The 19,009-nt window shown below is 34.5% G+C and overlaps 1 protein-coding gene across 1 annotated transcript in view; it reads left to right on the top strand.

The window, feature by feature from the left end:
* LOC109097673 (succinyl-CoA:3-ketoacid coenzyme A transferase 1, mitochondrial-like) overlaps positions 1 to 18,708 on the top strand; it is a 38,889-nt gene extending 20,181 nt beyond the window's left edge. Inside the window, exons 13-17 of the mRNA XM_042762471.1 lie at positions 1,676 to 1,751; positions 9,719 to 9,808; positions 13,971 to 14,051; positions 17,924 to 18,025; positions 18,240 to 18,708. Coding sequence (XP_042618405.1) covers positions 1,676 to 1,751; positions 9,719 to 9,808; positions 13,971 to 14,051; positions 17,924 to 18,025; positions 18,240 to 18,275 — 385 coding nt within the window. The 3' untranslated portion in view covers positions 18,276 to 18,708. The remainder of the gene's footprint in view (positions 1 to 1,675; positions 1,752 to 9,718; positions 9,809 to 13,970; positions 14,052 to 17,923; positions 18,026 to 18,239) is intronic.
* The last annotated feature ends 301 nt before the right edge of the window (positions 18,709 to 19,009 follow it).

The raw sequence follows: 19,009 nt of genomic DNA on the forward strand, positions 1-19,009 counted from the left end.
CGATAAAGCAATTGACTCTTGCTGGTCTTAAGTGCGTGAGTGTGTAATTGTGCATCCTGTGTATGTGAATATCAATTTCCTGATGACACTATTTTTGAGTGCCCAAAAGCTACTGGACTGAGACCACAAGGGAAAATGCTTCTCTTTTTTTCAAATTTAATTTAAAATACTATAAAAGTCTACATTTATTATTAAAATGAATTACAATGATTAAATTTTGATTTTATGATTTTAGTTCGGGTTAAATGAATGTGGAGAATATATATATATATTAATCACAATTAAACAAAATGGTTAATATCACTTTAATTCTTAGTTGAGTTAAATAAATATATAACTAAACACGCGCACACACACACACACACACATATATATATATGTATACATAAAAATATATTTTGATTCATTAAAATTAAATAAAATGGTTAAAACTGAGGTTCGGTTAATATATTTATATATAGTCTATTCAAACATACAGTATGTATATAAATACATATTTTCATGTATGATTTATGCAAATAAAAAATACATTGCTTATTTCGAATCATCTGTTTTAGTGCTATCATAAGTTTAAATTTGCCTTTAATAATTCTGTTATTTTCATAGCTGTATGTTAGGCATTAGCTCCATGTCGTTTAGAAAACTCCCTGTTGATGTTTTATGAGCCTTATCGATTTTTCCACGGGCAGCAGACGCCTTCTTCCCACAAGCTTCACTGTTATTTCTGTTTTCACCATCTGAGAATCCAGCAGCAGTCATATATTTAGGCCTTAATTGTCTGGTGCTATAGGGAACACAGTGATTGGTCATGGGGTCTTTGCTGTACCCGGCACAAGGGGAGTCATGACAGCACATACATTAAGAATAGAGCCCTTCCACCCACTTACAGTCTGTCTGTAGATTCATGAATAAGACCATGTGACAATCCAGTGGTTTAGTGGTGCACTAATTCAGGCCAGTATGCTTGACTTGTTGGCACACCTTACCACACAAAAGATTTAGTCTTGTCTGAAGTGTTTTTTTTTTTTTTCTTTTCTGGATGGCTATTTAAAATTTACAGTTTTGCCTAAATCATGTGCTTATTGAGCATGAGCTATAAGGATGTACTGTAGTTCACCCTAACATAAACGTGTTACCTGATAAAAAAAATAATTTAACAAAATATAAAAGAGTGGAAAAATCCATGACCAAATGCCATGATCTCATGACAAAAATAGTGGCTTTTTGTTGTGATTCCTTTACTGAAGAAAAAAGGGATTTTAGTGTTTTATTGCAGACAGGATTACAGCATTGAAATCAAATTATGTTGTTGCGCATTCTTTAAATATCTCTTTAGAATTCTGTTTTATAAATTAGTGACACCAAACATTAACATATAAGGTTAATTGTCAGTCTCTGAATCTGTTAAATATTTAGCCATAATATTGGCAAATCAAGACACGGTCACATTTAACATTGTTCAGTGAAATTTCCATTTGAAAAAATCCAGTAATTTTGAAAAATCAAAATTCGAAAAATTTTGTGTGGGAGCAAAAGATATGCAAATATCAAAAGACCAACAGAAAGCTGCTTGGTTTCTCTACATGATGGACCTTTTTTGCCAATGAAATTTCAGCAAAATGGCATTGTTTTGCCACTGTTGCTTTGATTTATTTATTTTTTTGTTTTTCTCTAGGGGTCATATCAACTTGACCATGTTAGGAGCCATGCAGGTATCCAAGTATGGAGATCTGGCCAATTGGATGATTCCGGCAAGTTCACAGTTTCATTCCCTTATTCATACATGTCAATGTGACTGGCTTTGACCAAGCAGAGTGAAGATAAAATAAGATTTTGCAGATACAGTATATGTATAATTGCTTATAGTTGTGTTCTTTTCAAGTATTTTAAGATTGCGTGTAAAAAGGTAAAAGCTTATCCATAGTTTCATCATGCACACATTCATTGCTGAATCAAACCGAACTTCAAGGCCATCATAGCCCAACTCCAACTCTTTCCCTTCTTTCCATCTGCATCTATTCTCCAGTCTCCCGCTGAAATTAACTCAAGAGCTTTCCTTTTGTTTTATGGAAATCACTGAGCAGCTAATGACAGAACTCACAGCGGGAAATCAGAAATGATTCATGTAGAAGATGATGTTCTCTGAGGAGCACATATACAGATGTATGGTCTCATTTTACTGCTGTTACCATCTCCTTTCAAGCAGAAAAAAATAAGTTGTCACTCAGGTAGCACTTGTACAAACCCATGAAGATTTTAATTCCTAATGTAACATTGCAGTGCAAACGTGCATATCAATTTTGGTCTGTACATTAGCTAAACCAAAAGCTACTCCACATTTTCAGGATCCAAAATTGACATAAATCTAATCTGTATTTTTTTTGGGTCACAACCCAATGATGAGAATCACTACAGTTAAGTACAACAACTAAGAAAACTAGTAAATCTCAACAGTTGAAACAATATCCATTGAGCTAACATGGGCTCCAGTTAATCAGACCCACTGCATGTCAGAGCAGTTTCCTTTCTATTACTTGCGTTCACATTGTTTAGTTTAACTCTTCCTTACAGTCATCCAAGTATTGTCTGTGCATCAGTTAGCCTGCTGTTGTCCTAAGTCCAAAGTCATTGCTTCCCTGTAGGTTCACAAAAGGGTTTCCAAGGCTTAATGAGAGTGAATGTTGGCTGTGGTTTTTTGGAGCCATTCTTCTGTTGGCTGTCGCCTGTGGCGCCTGATCCTGCTGTCAGTGGAGGGACTGTCGATACACAGCTGCCCTGCATGCAGACACCTCTGCAGGGTTATTTATAGTTCTCCAGGGCCCTCGCCCTGTCACTGACTGATGCCTCCCAGCCTCCTGGCCCTCTGCGCGTCTCGCTTATTGAGTTTGGTTGAAGGTTACTTCTCACAAACTGGCACACATAGACCATGAGCTTCACTTTGCTTTCAGTCTCTGCCCAACCCCCCCAATCCCCCCCCCCCCCCCCCCCCCCCCCCCAAGTCTTCTCACTTGCACATTGGTAAGGGCAAAATCTGAGGCATACATTGAAATGCAGAGATTATGCTCATGAAAGATGTGCTCCTTAATGTGTCTAAGATGGCGAGATATGGATTGGTGAGCTGATAACATTTACATTAATGCATTTGTCAGATGCTTTTATCCAAAGCAACAGCATTTAGAGTATACACTTTGTCACGTTGTGTGCTCCCTGAGAATCAAACACATGACCTTGGTGTGTTCCTTGCTTTACCATTTCTACCCTCTTATAATGGAATTTCAATGGGTGCTGGGGAGGTATATGTTATACATGTTATTATATTATGTGTTCCAATATATAATAAAATTCTATAAATAAAATATTTATTTATTTATAATATATATTATAAATATAATTATTTTGCTAAAACTATGATCAGTTTCTTATTTTATTATTTTCTAATTAACTTTGTATTATATGATTATTAAATGAAAATTTTTAATTTAGAAAATTCATTTTAATATCAGTAAATAAAAGTCATTTTATCCAAAGATTTCAGTTTATGCCATTATATGATATATTCCAATACATAATTTTTAGTGATATTAAATGAAAATTTTTAATTTAGAAATGTGTTTATTTGGATAAAACTATAAATGATATACTAAATAATTTTCTAAATGATCTACTAAACTAAATTATCAGTTTTATTTATATTTAAAAAGTCCAGATTCTCCCATGATTGTATGTTGAGGTCAGTATGTCTATGCGGACATCATGGTACATTATCAAACATGAATTGGCTTGCATGCAGTGCTACAGAGTGTGCAGTTCTAAGCTGTCGTTAGCCTTTAAACTCTTAATGAATCAGACAAGCCTGGCAGACTAATTACAATAATCCCTTCAATTACTGTGGGTTCCCCGGCCACCTCTCAAGACCAAAGGGACAACAGAATGTAATGTAGCCAGAGGGCCTGGAGCTGGAAGACTAATACTATCAAGACAGGAACAGGGACGTTTCAAAACCCCTCCTCTTCCATCTGCTCATTGGCTGATTGCAGCTCTCCCTCTCCACAGCATCCCAAATGATGATGAAGACATGCTACATCAAATAGTCATAGCATCTTTAACAGGGGGCACACTGTGGTCACATTAATCATCCACCAATAAAAAGTGGAAGAGTTGTGTCAGAGTGTCCCAGATTATAATATGAGCTATTATTTGTTCTGTTGTTCAGCTGTTGTTATTAATTGTCACTTTTCAGACCATTAGTAAACAAATCCCCTGTAAACACCACAGGTGTTACGGTGGCGACAGGTATGAAGGTTAATATTTAATTTAACCGAGCTGACAGGTTGCTAAAACCCATCTCTCTCATAGATCATCATTTAAAGTCATTTCAATTCATATGAGGCCAAGAATGGTTTACTTCCTAAAGTTTACTTTGTAATTAGTCCATTTTCACCTGTTTGACCCAATAATTTTTGTACTGTTTCTCATCCTAATTTTTTTGAGGACACACTGCCTCCCTTGCATCCTTGGAGAAAATGCCTCTGAAGCATCGGTAATGGGGATTTTGAATTAGCATTCATAATGTTCCAGAACAGCTTACTCCAAAAACAAATGTACATCAGCCTTGAGCTCTCAGAAGAGCTGGTTGCCATTCATTGGTAAAGGAAGGCTTTTGGTTTGATTTTTATGGTGAAGCGGTGTTATCTCTTTTTTTTTTTTTTTTATGGACATGAAGAGGGAAAATGGAGCCATTCCTCACTTTATATTCGTGCTGTGTCTTTAATTATAATGTACAACGCTGATGCAAAAAATGGGGGTCGAACACATTCTGAACTAGATGAAATGTAATAGTCCCGCTTGCTTCTACATCCTAACACCCACACACTCTCTTGGTAAAAAGATGTGATTCATGTGCACAAGCCTGAGTTGGGACTCTCTAACTCTTGACCCTCATGCAGAAATCGCTCTCATACAGCCTTTCAGCAAGTCCAGACGCAAAATTATAGTCCACTTCAAATTACCCATTACCTGACACAACTTAAGGACACAGAAGCTGCTCAGCCTCCGCTCACTATTCTGCGTCAATCTTTTTCTCTCTTATATCAAAAAATGCATTCAATTAAAAATGCCCCAAGACCTATGTGTATAAATAAATGCAAAAAATGTATGCATTTAATCATGCCCCCTGACCTATGTGTACACAGGAATAGGAATTTTCCTATCATCAAGGTTGAAGTGCCCTGCTCTACACGAAACCTCTGTTCCAAAACTTTATTTTATGGATAGTTTTTAGTATTAAATTAATAATTAATTTATATTCATATTATGCTAAATTACCAAAAAATTATTCATATTAATTTATAATATAATACAAGTAAATGTATTTATTAATTATATTAATAATATTCATAATAATGGATTGTAAATATAGTAAGTGTAGTGATTTCAGTGTCAGTGTTAGCCTCACATGGGCCACCACTGGTTTTAGATCTAAGTCGCACAACCATTGTAATGGCTTTGGGCTTAAATATTAATATTAAGTTTTGGTCATACTATTTTACGAGGCACAAGCTCAGAAATTTCGCCTTGTTAATAAAGAACAATCATGGAAGATTGTTGAATAAATAAGAATTGCATAATTTATAGGAAGTTGTAGTCTGACCAATCTTAAGGATTTAAGAGATATCGTTAATAGTGGTCGACCGATATATCGCCAATGCCGATATATTGGCCGATATTTGGCATTTTTCAAATGTATTTCAGATGTGTTCGAGGTAGGACTTTTAATTTGACGGCTTTTATTTACTGTCGTCCATAACAGTTCTGTCTAATACAGATAGAAGTCTGTCTAAGTCCCCGTTTACACTAGTGTGTTTTTGTTTTAAAACACATAACTTTTGCTATGGTTACGCCTATCGTTTACACTACTCCAGCATTTTCGACCATCGAAAACGGAGACTTTTTAAAATGCTGCAGACCCGGTTTTAGTTTGAAAACTCTGTGGTTGCGTTTCAGTGTAAACGGACCAAAACGGAGACTTTTGAAAATGATGGCATGGCTGCCCACATTCGCTCTGCGTATCCTTGACGACCGTGTAAACAATAACATCATGCGTATTGTTGTACCATAGATGTATTGGTAGATTCCCCATTCGATCGCTCCAAACACGTAGACACGTCCACGTCCACGATCTAAATAATAGGGAATCTACCTATTCATGTCTATGGCTGTACCTGCATGAATGGTCACGTGACATGCGTTATAGGTTGTGTAATGTAAACGGAGATCGTTTCTGAAACGCAGCAGAAACGCCAGTGTAGACAAGGATCGTTTTCATCCTATAACGCCGTTTTAAAATGAAAACACACTAGTGTAAATGGGGCCTAATAATCTGATAGAATGGTTAAACAAAGGAATTAATGTATACAAAAAGTATTATAACAATTGTATTTATTTTATTAGTAATATTAAGGCAAGCATTATAATACTTACTCGTTTGCCGTCAGCATTAAGCAGATACGTGTTTATATAATTTAAACAAATCTTTATATGATTAATGAACATTTATTTTCACAAACCTTGCAAACTTAGTCGAATCCAGCTGTGAGATCTTGTAAAGTGTGCATTTTTATCCAGCATGATCGCGTGTTCTCTGTGTGAGGGTCGGTCCGTGTGAATTGAATGCTTTTAAACTTTAAACTCGTGATTTCAAGTGATGCTGCACTTTATGCATAAGATGAGGGCACTAAGCTTTTAGTCGTTGTTGCCATTTCCGGACTCTCTGTTTCTCTTTGGAATACCTCAGTGTTGCAGCTTAAGCAACATAGAGCTTAGCACTTAGAGTAGACCAGCAACCGCTTAGCATGATGTAATTTAGCACACTATTTTGTCTTGAAGAGAAACTTTTAATCTTTCATGAGAAAGAGGTATTTGCAAGTTGGCACCTTTCAGATCCAGCGTTTTGATTTGCCTAATGCTGGGGCCATGCAAAAAAACAAATCCACTCACTAGCATGAGGTCTATTTGCATAGACATGGACATGAAGAAGCTTCAATCAATTTTGTCCATTTTGAATGCATGTGAAGATCTGCTCTTCCTTTGTGGCTTTGGCCACATGGCAAAACTTGTTTCTCTTGTGAGTGGAATTTACAGTTTTGGAAATGTGAGTAATTAAGGAAATAAATTTCATTTAACAATTTAGACTTCACGGTTCCCTGAAACTGAAATGTCAGTGGGTAACATGCAGCACAGAGTAAAGCCACCTTGCCAAAAGGTTATGATTCTGGTTAATTGTAAAAAGTAAAAAAAAAAAAAAAAACCTGGAATGTAATATCTTAAAGTTCACAGACTTCATGAGATGTGATAAAGAATTATATAATTGTCTGCAGTTGTTCTGCATTGTTAAACTACACACAGCCTTTTGTCACACTGTCACTGGCGCTACAATTGTTGTCTAGGAAACGACTTTAACGGTAGTCACCGTTGAATTGCCATGCATTTAAATGTCCAGCCGGTTTGTGTAGGAGAGAATGAATTTAGAGGAGCGGATAAGGATGCTAAACTGACAAAAGGAAATTGCCTGAAGTGAAGGGCATAATTTCTCGTCTTCATCAGCAGGCATGAAAAGCAAGGATAGTGTGATTTACAGGGGAAATATTTGATAAGTTGTCATGGAAACTCTCAGTCTGCTGTCCACCAAAGTTGCATTTTATTTCCATGTGAAATATCCCCTCAACACGTATATATACACACACACCCCCACACAGCACTTCCATGTGGCACTTCCCCAACGTGTAAACAGCTCTCCTTCCAGAATGTGCCTCCTTCAAAGCCTCCATAAATGAAAAAGAAAAAAGCCCAGGTGTCTGCACTTGGACCCTTGCTTTCCACTTTGCTCTCTGTTATTTATTTCCATGCTTGTCAAGCTCTCTGTGTTAAGAGCCCTTTGCAGTGATGATGAGAGCTTGATGGTTGATTGATTGATTTGCTCTTTGTGGTTTTGAGGTAGACTCTTGGACCATTTTCATTTGGTTAATGCATTATTATTCATCATCTGACGAATGACAGTTCAAGTTTCATGTCCATATACGTCATCTGATGTAATTTGTGAACTGTGAAACTCAATGAAAGCTTGCATCACCCTTTGGCACTACTTATTTTCTATTGTATTAAGTTGTAGGAAAGCCATTTGTAGGGCGGGGAACAGCAACTACCTCAGTTCAATGAATAATGTACATTCACAAAATTATATCACATATAATAACACCTCAAAAAAAATAATAAAAAAAAAAAATTATTCAATAACTACAATAAAAAAAGACAAATATAACAAAATGTGCCAATGGAAGAAATATCTAATATTAAAAGACCACATTGAGCTTGCGACATGAACCTCAGGCATCTGATTAACATTGAAGGACTGTCAATCAACCATTGAACAAAAAAGGGGGTTTAAATGTATTTTTTGCATGTTACTACTAACTGTAAGTGGCCACTTGTGATCATACTATCAGTATATATTGTAATATGAGGTGTAAACGGGGCCTAGCACAATTAAATATCCAATTGGGCTTATATTGTGCATCCCGAATTGTAATGTATGAATATAAAATTAGCCATATACGTATGTGTCTGTGTGGCCCATTCTTTTAGCTAAGGTTTGTCCAGCACGTTTCGAGTAAACAGGAATAACTTTCCATAAAGCTGTATTGAGGACATTATCATAATTTTGCCAAATGTTAGGATAATGTGATATCTTAGTGCCAGGTACCATTAAGATAAATAGACCTTGAAAAACAATATTGTTCATAATATTTATTTTTACAAGATATTCCTCTGTACACGAGCGTGCAAAAAAATAAAAAATTCCAGATACCTGTAAAACAGAAAAACCATCAAGACTTTAGGTGTTCTATTCATATTCACTTCTTTTTATTGAGAATCTACTCAAGCATTTCAAGTACGTCTGTCTCTGTTGGAGACAGAAGGAGATCATGCTGGTTGAGCTCGAACCGAATACTTTGGGAAACAGCATAAGACATTTTCTTAAATGAATTCTCACAGCATATAAAATAGATTTTGGAAATTACTGTAAAATGACTCTACAGGGGATCATGAAGCATGAATGGTCAAGGCCATTTTTCCATTTTTCATAGCGGAACTGAATTATGGCAGAATATCTAGGCATTGACTTAATGTGTTGCTCCACAGATATCACAAAAAATATTATATATATACACACAAAAAACAAAAAAAAAATACAATACACAAAACAAAAAACTTCATCAACAATCTTTTAAAAAAAACAAAAAAACTCATGGATTTCTTAGCATCCATGTGCCCAGTTTGTTTGTGCACGTGTCTGTATTTTGAGCATGTTTGAAAAAAAAAAACAACAACAAAAAAAACCTAAATAAAAAAAATACAATCAGCATCACTGAAAAGGCCTTTTTGTTAAGTGACTCCAGCCACAGGTAATCTCATTTATGGTTTCCTAGCAACAATGCCCTTTCAGATCCCCTCTAAAACAAACCTGACCGATCTCTCCTGTCCTCCTCGAATTGAACTAAAACACATAGACCACTTTAGGATTTCATTTTAATTGCTGAATTGTCTCATTTGTTTCATACAACCTGAAATATTGTGTGTTTGTAATGTAGGAATGTGTTTTGAATTGCATGCATGTGTTGCTTATTTCTTGCACCATCTTTATTTGTGTGTTTCCCTTCAGGGTAAGATGGTGAAGGGCATGGGAGGGGCTATGGATCTAGTGGCCAGTGCTGGAACTAAAGTGGTTGTTACAATGGAGCACTCTGCTAAGGTAGGTGTAATCATATGATACACTAGCTTTCTATATTGCCTAATTTTGTTAGCAGTGGTTCAATAAACAAGAATTTTATATAGATTAACTTCAGCATTTCAGATACAATATAGCCATTTGTTTGTGCTCTGCTAATGAAAACTGAAAGCTGTTCTGGAATATTGTTAATGCAGACAGGCGGAGTGACAAACAGTAAAGTGTGCTGGTCCTGGGCTTGAATTGGGATGGAATGACCCTCAATGACATTCTGGGACCATTTAATGAAAAAAGAAAATAAATTCCATTCTATTTTGGTCTATTACACACAAAAAAACTTAAAATCGATTACAGTATTATGCTTCCCTTTAGTTAGTAGCAAATGAACTGCAAAAAATCAATTGCAACTAAAAGTGACCCATCTCTGTTATATGCACTACTGTTTAAAAGATGTTTTTTATTGTTTTGTTATTGATTTTTTTAAAGAAATTAATACTTTTATTCAGCAAGGATGTATTAAATTAATCAGAAGTGACAGTATGTCAGTAACTAACTATTTTCCAAAATATTTCACATAAATTCTGAACTTTCTAATTATCACAGAACCTTGGAAACCATTATTTTAAAGAGTATTATTGTATTTTTAATCAAATAAATTGCAGCATTGATGACCATAAGATAATTCTGTCATTTAAAAAAAAATCTTACTGACCCCAAATTGTCAGCACTTTTTGGAATGCTGCTTAAGAAAGTAATGTAAGTGATGTTTCTTTCTCTCGAGACGATGGAAAGTATAAGAACAGAATATGTTGCGTTGAGCATCATGTTATGAATGTATTTCTTAGGTATTTCTTCTAGTTTTGTTTTAAATGTAAAATCAAGTGATGATTGCATCAATGAGTTTTAATGAACAGATTCTCATTGAGTCACATTGCATGGCACACATTCCCTGCAAGAAGGGCATCATTATTTCCCGTGAGTGACAGAATCTCTTTTCCCTAAGCAGACAGTTGGAGAGACATCAGTATTCTGAGAAGCTTTCAGCTGTGCAGACAGTGGAATGCATACACACGGTGTCAACAGTGTATGCTACACGTTTTTGCTATTTTAAAGGATAGTTACCCAAAAATGAACATTCTGTTATTATTTACTGGCCCTCATGTTTTTCCAAGTTTTTATGCTGTTTTTTTTTTTTTTTTTTTTTTTTTTTTTGTGGAATACAAAAAATAAATATTTTGCTATACAGTTAATAGTTACCAGGGACTCCAAATAGCACAAAAACTAAGGATGCACATGATGTTGTTACCTTATTGGTTATCAGCTGATATTAGAGATTCTATATTTTTTCATTTGTGATCAATTTAGACCAGTGTTATATTAGTGTCATTGATATACTACTATAGTTTTTGTCAATATTTTGAATTATATTTAGTTTTTTGTTTTCGTAATTTTAGTAATTATGAATTTTTTTCTTTTTTTTTTTTTTTAATAATTTTTTTTTTATTAGTTTTAGTTTATTTAGGTTTAGTTATTCTAGTTCTGCAAGTTAAACTAATCAAAATTGGGAAATATTGCCTTGGCAGCTAGCTTAGGTAACTTTTTTATGGTTTTAGTTAGTTAGAACCTAAAAGAAAATCATCAATAAAATAAAAATAAATATCCCCTTAAATTAAACACCAAGTATTTTGAAATTACATACCAAGTATTTTGAAGCTATATAATAGCTTTCTATGACTTCAAATATTTGTAATATACTGCATGAGTCACATGGACTACTTTTCTGCTGCTTTTGTAGTGTCTTTTTTGTAACTTGACAGCCACTCTGAACTGTCATTTAATGGAACGAGCTGTGTAAAGACTCTTCAAAAACCTTTGACAGTATACGGGTTTGAAATGACATGAGGGTGCGCTTTACTCTTCCTTGAAACAGTTCTTAAGGTACAGCTTGAGCAGTGTGTGCAGCGCATTTGGAATCTGTCGATCCGACTCAACATGCTGAAAACCTAAAATGGAATAGTGCAAAGAAATTCATATTTAATGAATCTTTTTTTCTTCAGAAATTGGTCATCAGCATATTATCACATACAAAACATATTGAGTATTTCTGAAAAAATGGATGCAATTAATAATGTTTATTTTAATTTATATTTTAATTTTATATAGATCGATTTTATATTTATATATTATATACATGCACTAAATTATCATTTCTTCATGTGGGCTCTTGTAATAAAACTAGTGGCAGGCACAGAATAAAAAAAGAAACATCCATTCAGACATAAATTCGGACGTTTTTTGTGTCCATCATCAAAACCCCCTATTAAACATAAATGGCACCATTGCTGAATAATCTGTGTCAGAGTTCAGTGTTCCCATCTGTGAAATGTGCTTAAATTTGTTCCAGGGTTGTGAATAGTCTTGATTATGACGGTGGTGACATAATTCCCTTCACACCACTCAGATCACATTGGTCCAGACTGAGATGGAGTGAAAGATAGAAAGACATGGCTGCTGCTGTTCACATGCTGTCCTTGCTTTGTTCATGCTGGCAGTGGCTGGCCTGAAGGAAGGCTATACAGTGCCAGCTGCCTGCCCCTGGTGGGATGAACTCTCTGGACATGACTAGAATTAACCACCATCAGCTATCTAATTATTATCCCCTGATCCAACAGCACATGGAGTCAGCAGGGCCAGTGTATCCATTACGCTTCATGATGAACACAGCTAGCTTAGAGTGTTTTCTGTACCCAAGGGCTGAGTGGATGTGCACCATTCAGCATTTAATTGAAATTGTCTTTTTTAACTTGTAATTCCTAAATCTAAATAGACCACGTAGGATTAACATTTAAATTCAATTTTATTAATAGTAGAATTAAAATGGAATGTAGTGCAAAGAAATTCATGTTTAATAGAACGGTATTCTTTAAAAATTAACCATAGGCATATAATTAGAGACAAAACATTTCTGAAGTATTTCTGAAAAAAAAAAAAAAAATTGTGTAAATGGGTTAAAAATGGGGAAGATGGTTTAATAATGTTTATGTATTTATATTACAACTTTAAATTATCATACTTAATTATAATAATTATTAAATAAATATTAAACATTAAACATTTATGCATATTTAACATTTATTGTAAATAATAGTTGTAATATTTTGTATAATATTTATATATATATATTACTAACAACTTATTGTTATGGTATTAATTGCTAATTGCAGAAGTCTCTTATGCCCATCAAGGCTGCAAGTATTTGATCAAAAATACAGGGGAAAAAACAGTAATCTTGCTAAATGTTATTACAATATAAAATAATGGTTTCTATTTTAATATCCTTCAAAATGTAATTTATTTCTGTGATGCAAGGCTGAATTTCCATCAGCCATTACTCCAGTATAAAGTGTCACATGATCCTTAAGAAGTCATTCTAATATGCTGATTTATTATTAGAATTATTAATGTTGGCAACAGTTGTGCTGCCAAATATTATTTTGAAAATGGGAGTACTTTTTTCAGGATTTTTTGATGAATAAAAAGTTTAAAAGAACAGCGTTTATTCAAAATATGAATCTTTTCTAACAATATAAATCTTTGCTATTAATTATTATTATTATTAATCTTATTAATTTAACACATCCATGTTGAATAAAAGTTTTAATTTCTTTCAAAAAAGAAAGAATAAAAATTTACTGACCCCATACTTTTGAACGGTAGTGTATATTGTTAGAAAAGATTTCTTTTTTAAAGAAATGCTCTTCTTTATAACTTTTTATTCATTAAAGAACCCTGAAAAAAAGTATCATAGGTTCCAAAAAATTTTTTAAGCAGCATCATTTATAATATTTTTGTATTATGCTATTTTGTGGAAGAACACTTAGCGGAATGCTAATGTAACGAATATTATTTTGCATATAAGAGGATAAATATATACAATAAAGGATGTAATTACTTATTATTTGTTTCAAAATTTATAATAACTATTTACTTATTTGTTAGACTAACGAATGGAAATTAGTTACTGAATTCTCCAACCCTCAGACTGTCCTCAGTAATATGTATTAATATATATTATAATTCTACATTTTTACATTTTTATTCTTGTGCTACTGAAACCTAGTATATTTTAAATATTAAATATTCGACATTATATTTGATAGTCTTTGTTTTGTCACATGTTTTCTAGGGTGGCAAACACAAGATTCTGGAGAAGTGCAATCTGCCTCTGACTGGAAAACAGTGTGTGGACCGTATAATCACAGAAAAGGTGGGTTTTGATTTACATGAGTCATTGATTTTACCCTTTTAACATTAGGAGACTGCTTAAATCAACAGCCCACACCGTGTCTAACCAGACTCTGCTGGTAAAGAGTAAATGTCATCTATTCAGCAGCTTATCACTTCATCAATATACCGAATCAGCCTCCAATAAAGCTTCAGTCGCCACATTGAAAAGCTGTGAAAATGGCTTTGCTCTTTTCTCTTAACGCATGTGCAAAGACATAAGGGGACATGACGAATTGTTATGACACTGCACATAAGCAGTGGAAAATGGAAATCCAATTATTGGGCCAACCCTAATGAAATCTCCTGATTGGAGTGACATTACATATCGACTGTTTTTTCAAACCCAGAAAAACCCAAACCATTATCACCCCTGCCACATGGCCTGGGTTCGGAGACCTGGTGATCCCAGCTGGTTGGTGGAGACAAAAAGCCTTACTAGATGGTACAGGGGCTCTTGACTGATGCAGCTGTTCATAGCTGCTGGTTTTTATGGACTGCTGCTGGCACTTGTTGAGCCGACCTCTTATCTCGCCAGTGGTATCACTGGACTGTATAACAGCAGTCTTCCTCCTCTCCTTACCTTTATTCTTCTCTTTCCCCCCACTTCCTCGTTGTATGCTTTGCCAGTGTTTGGTTTTGTAACAATTAAACACCGTGGTTTCCAATGAAAGGATTCTGTCAACATTTGGAAAGGTTAGACCTCTCCAGCTACATTGCCACCACCTTCTGTTCAGCCTGTGTTTGTCATGCTACCCTGCTGTTGAACACAACCCCTGTCTGTCAGCCTAACAAGCAGAGCTTTAGCTTCGCTTGTGTGAAGAACCTTTTGCTATTTAACCCTCATGTTCCTCAAGACCCCGAGGCCATTTTAATAGCTCAAGGGACATGTTTGGCATTCAAATATCTCCTTGATACTTGGTAGCTTTTTAATCTTATTTTAAGGAACTTAATATAATTTCAACTTGAGAACATTCTTCAAATATTTAAATGTTTGGGGTCTCAGAGATGACTGATTTTTATTAATTATGTGTTGTGTTCCTTTCAAAAATTTCTTTAAAAGTCTTATGTTCACCAAGACTGCATTTATTTGATCAAAAACACATTTAAAACAGTAGTATTGGGAAATATTAATACAATTTTAAAATAACACTTTTCTATTTAAATACATTTTAAAATATATTTGGAAATGTATTTATGTGATGGCAATGTTGAATTTTCAGCATCATTACTCCTTCTTCAGTGTCACATGATCCTTCAGAAACCATTCTAATATGCTGATTTGCTGCTCAAGAAGCATTTATTATTATTATTGATGTTGATGTTTTTTTCCCTAAGTATTTTTTGATGAATGGAAGGTTTAAAAGAACAGAATTTATTTAAGAAGTGTTTTAATAAATTGAATGTGCTGAATAAAAGTTTTGATTTCTTAAAAAAAAAAAAAAAACGGCCCTTGACCAATATTGTATATTTTAATGCACACTTTTATATCATATCTATTAAACAACATTTTAAAATACAAAAAATTTAAAAAAAAAAATGTTTTAATATATGTAGAAATGATCATTAACCAAGGTTAATAAATGTGGTAAAAGTATTTTTCATTGCTAGTTTGTGATTCCTAATGCTTTTAAGTAATGTTAATTAATTGAACCTTAATGTGAAGTGTTACCAAAGTTTCAGTAATATCTTCCTACATATGTTTTAATTAGGTAACATGAGCATTTAAAAAAGTTTGAAGAGAAAATCTGAAGTAACTTTTGAAATTACTAGTATTATTTTTATCACACATAAAGACAACATAAAGACAGTCACTCAAAAAAACATGAGGTTTAGGCTTTTGTGAACCTCTCACAAAAATATTAACAAGGAGCAACTGTTAATGAAACTTAACGGGGTCATGAACTGAGAAATCAAAATTCCCGTAATCTTTTTACATATAAGAGGTCCTTGAACTATGAAAGCATCCTGTAAGTTTCAGAACTCAAACCTTTCTTGTTAGTCTAGAAACAGCTTATATTGAAGCCAGTCAGCCAAAACAACAGGTTGTGGAATGTGCCATTTTATGACGTCAAATTTATATACATATATATGAGCTAAACACCGCCTCCGCAGAAGAAGAACAACACCTGCTTCTACATCACTGCCTGTTTAGCCCCAGCCAGCCGATTTGCGCACATAGTAGGTAAATAATGAGAGAGGCACTGCAGGTCAATGCAGAAATTAAACAATAAAGATGGCTCTGAAGACAACAAATGTACCGTGCTGCGTCAATAAGAACTCGGTCCTTTCATATGTCCTGACTATTTATGCATTTTTAACCTAAATAGCGTCCATCTGTGAAAAACTGCAAAACTGTTATAGCATAGTCAGTCATAGCAGTGGGTGTTTACAGTACTTCTGAGTCTACAATCTGCTACACCTATTCAAACAGAGCGTTCCGATGAGGGGGTCAAATCAGGACAGACAATAGTCTATTACTTCTAAATTATGTTTTTTGATGTAAAATCTTGATAACATTTTAAGTGGACCTCAGTGAACAGTACAAAATAAAAAACAAAGGCAGTTCATGACCCCTTGTAATGTACAGTATGTGGTTCATATGTTAGTTCATAGACTTATTTTTATTATAAGATGCTTTCATTATGAGGTGTTGTCATAGAAATAGAACCAATACAGGGCAAACATCCTTGCAATGCATATGAATCCAAGAATGGATTTCTGAGCCAATTTGCCACTTGTCATCTCCAGCGATGGAACTTTTTATATAAATATCGCTGGCAAGATGTGATGTGATTACGCCATCCGTCTTGCAGTGTTTGACTGTTCAATTCGCTTTCCCCTGATTGTTGAAAAAAATAAATAAACAAGCATGCAGTACAATAACTCTGAGGAGAGAAACAAATTTTTGGACTGTCATAGTTTACGGTTGGGACTCTAACAATTTTTTGGACTGTCATAGTTTACGGTTGGGACTCTGGCAGGTAGATTAATCCTATCGCCAATATTGTTACACACCCAAGCAAATCCTCCAACAATTAGAGACTCTCATTCAGGTGGAAGAGAGGATAAAGAGACAGCAGGCTCAAGGCAAAGCGACAGCAAGCATGCTGCCCGTGGCAGGTTGTGCTCCACAGGTATTTTGTGAAATGAGACTACAGTAACGTTAGATCTGGGTCACATTGAACATTAACAACAGGCTGCTGGTTTCATGCAAACATACATGATTTGGTTCAGTAATGGCCTTTAGCATGCACAATGCATGCACTTGACCTCTTGCAGGTCATTGTGAACCAAATCACGTACATGTCTTGGCTAACAAAAGTGTTTTTATGTCTCTATAAACAACATAGTGTATTATGTTTTGCAATATTATTACAGTAATATAATCAAATGTTTATTCTTATTTTAATGATGTGGTCACCTGATTTGAGCCCATTAGCAGTATGGGCTCAAAACTGCCCTAGTAGTTTACATGATGTAATGTTGTAATGTAATGTGATGTAATCTTTTTATTGTTGGGTGAAGATGATTTCTAAATGTTTTAGTTTTATTCGAAGAGTGACCTAGAATTAATGCAAAATCTTAAGTATTTCTTATGTTTATGTTTTTTTTCCCCATCAAATCTTTTTGCAGGTTTATATTCATATTTTTCCAGCATGGTCTGAGATTTTTTTAGATACATTGTTTTTATTTTATCACATCACAAAGTGCCTTTTTCTGTGCTTTTTTCACCACATTGCCTTTCTCTACTTCATCTGACCACATCCTCAAGGTCAGAAGAGTTCACTTACACATGGCTGCACATTTGATGGCACTTCTGTCATGGTCACATTGTTTTCCTTTCTTCTCCAGGCGGTATTCGATGTGGACAAGGACAAAGGTTTAACACTGATTGAGGTTTGGGAGGGTCTGACACCAGATGACATTAAGAAATGCACAGGGACTGACTTTGAGGTGAATGACATAATTGCTGAATTACAGAAACTGTTAATAATATTGTACACTTTGCACCATAGTTTCCATAGCCCATGATGACATTTAACAACACATATAGCCCTCTAATACTAGCTTGAATGAAAACTAACAGCATTAGCCAGAATACAAAGTCATAATTTTGACTCTTCTGCTTATTTTCCTGTTTTTTGTTTTGTTTGTTTTTTCCAAACAGGTCTCTCCTAACTTGAAACCAATGCAGCAAATTTAACGGTTTTAGAAAAAATGCTTAAGGCTGTTTAGACAGCTGATGGAAACAACACACTTGTTAAATCCCCCACGCAAATCCTTTTAGGGCTTCAACTGAAGATTTGTGAGGAAATTTCACTGAGGCATGTTAAAAACAACAAATATTCAATAAGGACATCAAACCATCACAGTATCTTCATCTGTTTAAATCATGTGCAGTAGCCAGAATGGTTGATCTAGCTTGTCAATATCAGTTTATTTAAATGCAAATGATTTGTAAAAATATTTTTAATAGGTTAAACAAGACGTATCATAAAAGAACAATCAGTCAGCATTTCATATGTAGATTTTCCATTTGCCCATCTAATTCAGCTCAGGTCTGAGGCTTTAACTGTTCCGTCTACAGTGTGTACATATCATTTGTACAAAGCAATAAATGTCTATTCATGACCCAAGTGAAAACCCTTCTTGTTTTTTCTATATTAATTGCAACTAGTTAAACCCTCATATTATTCAAGCTATATGACTTAATTTTCTCAGTGGAACACAAAAGATGTGCAGAATGTTAAGAGACTTACAGTCACTAGTATTTATTTTCACTGCATATTAAGTGAATGGTGACAGAGACTGTCATTCTGACCAAGATCTCCTTTTAATTGGATATTTGTATAGTTTTATCAGATCCTTTGAGAATGTTTATGGGAGCTCTGTAATTTAAGCCTGTTGTTTTGTCGTTTTTGATGCATCTGTTTACAC

This window comes from Cyprinus carpio, chromosome A8, assembly GCF_018340385.1.
Source record: "Cyprinus carpio isolate SPL01 chromosome A8, ASM1834038v1, whole genome shotgun sequence".
In the NCBI taxonomy this organism is placed as follows: Eukaryota; Metazoa; Chordata; class Actinopteri; order Cypriniformes; family Cyprinidae; genus Cyprinus; species Cyprinus carpio.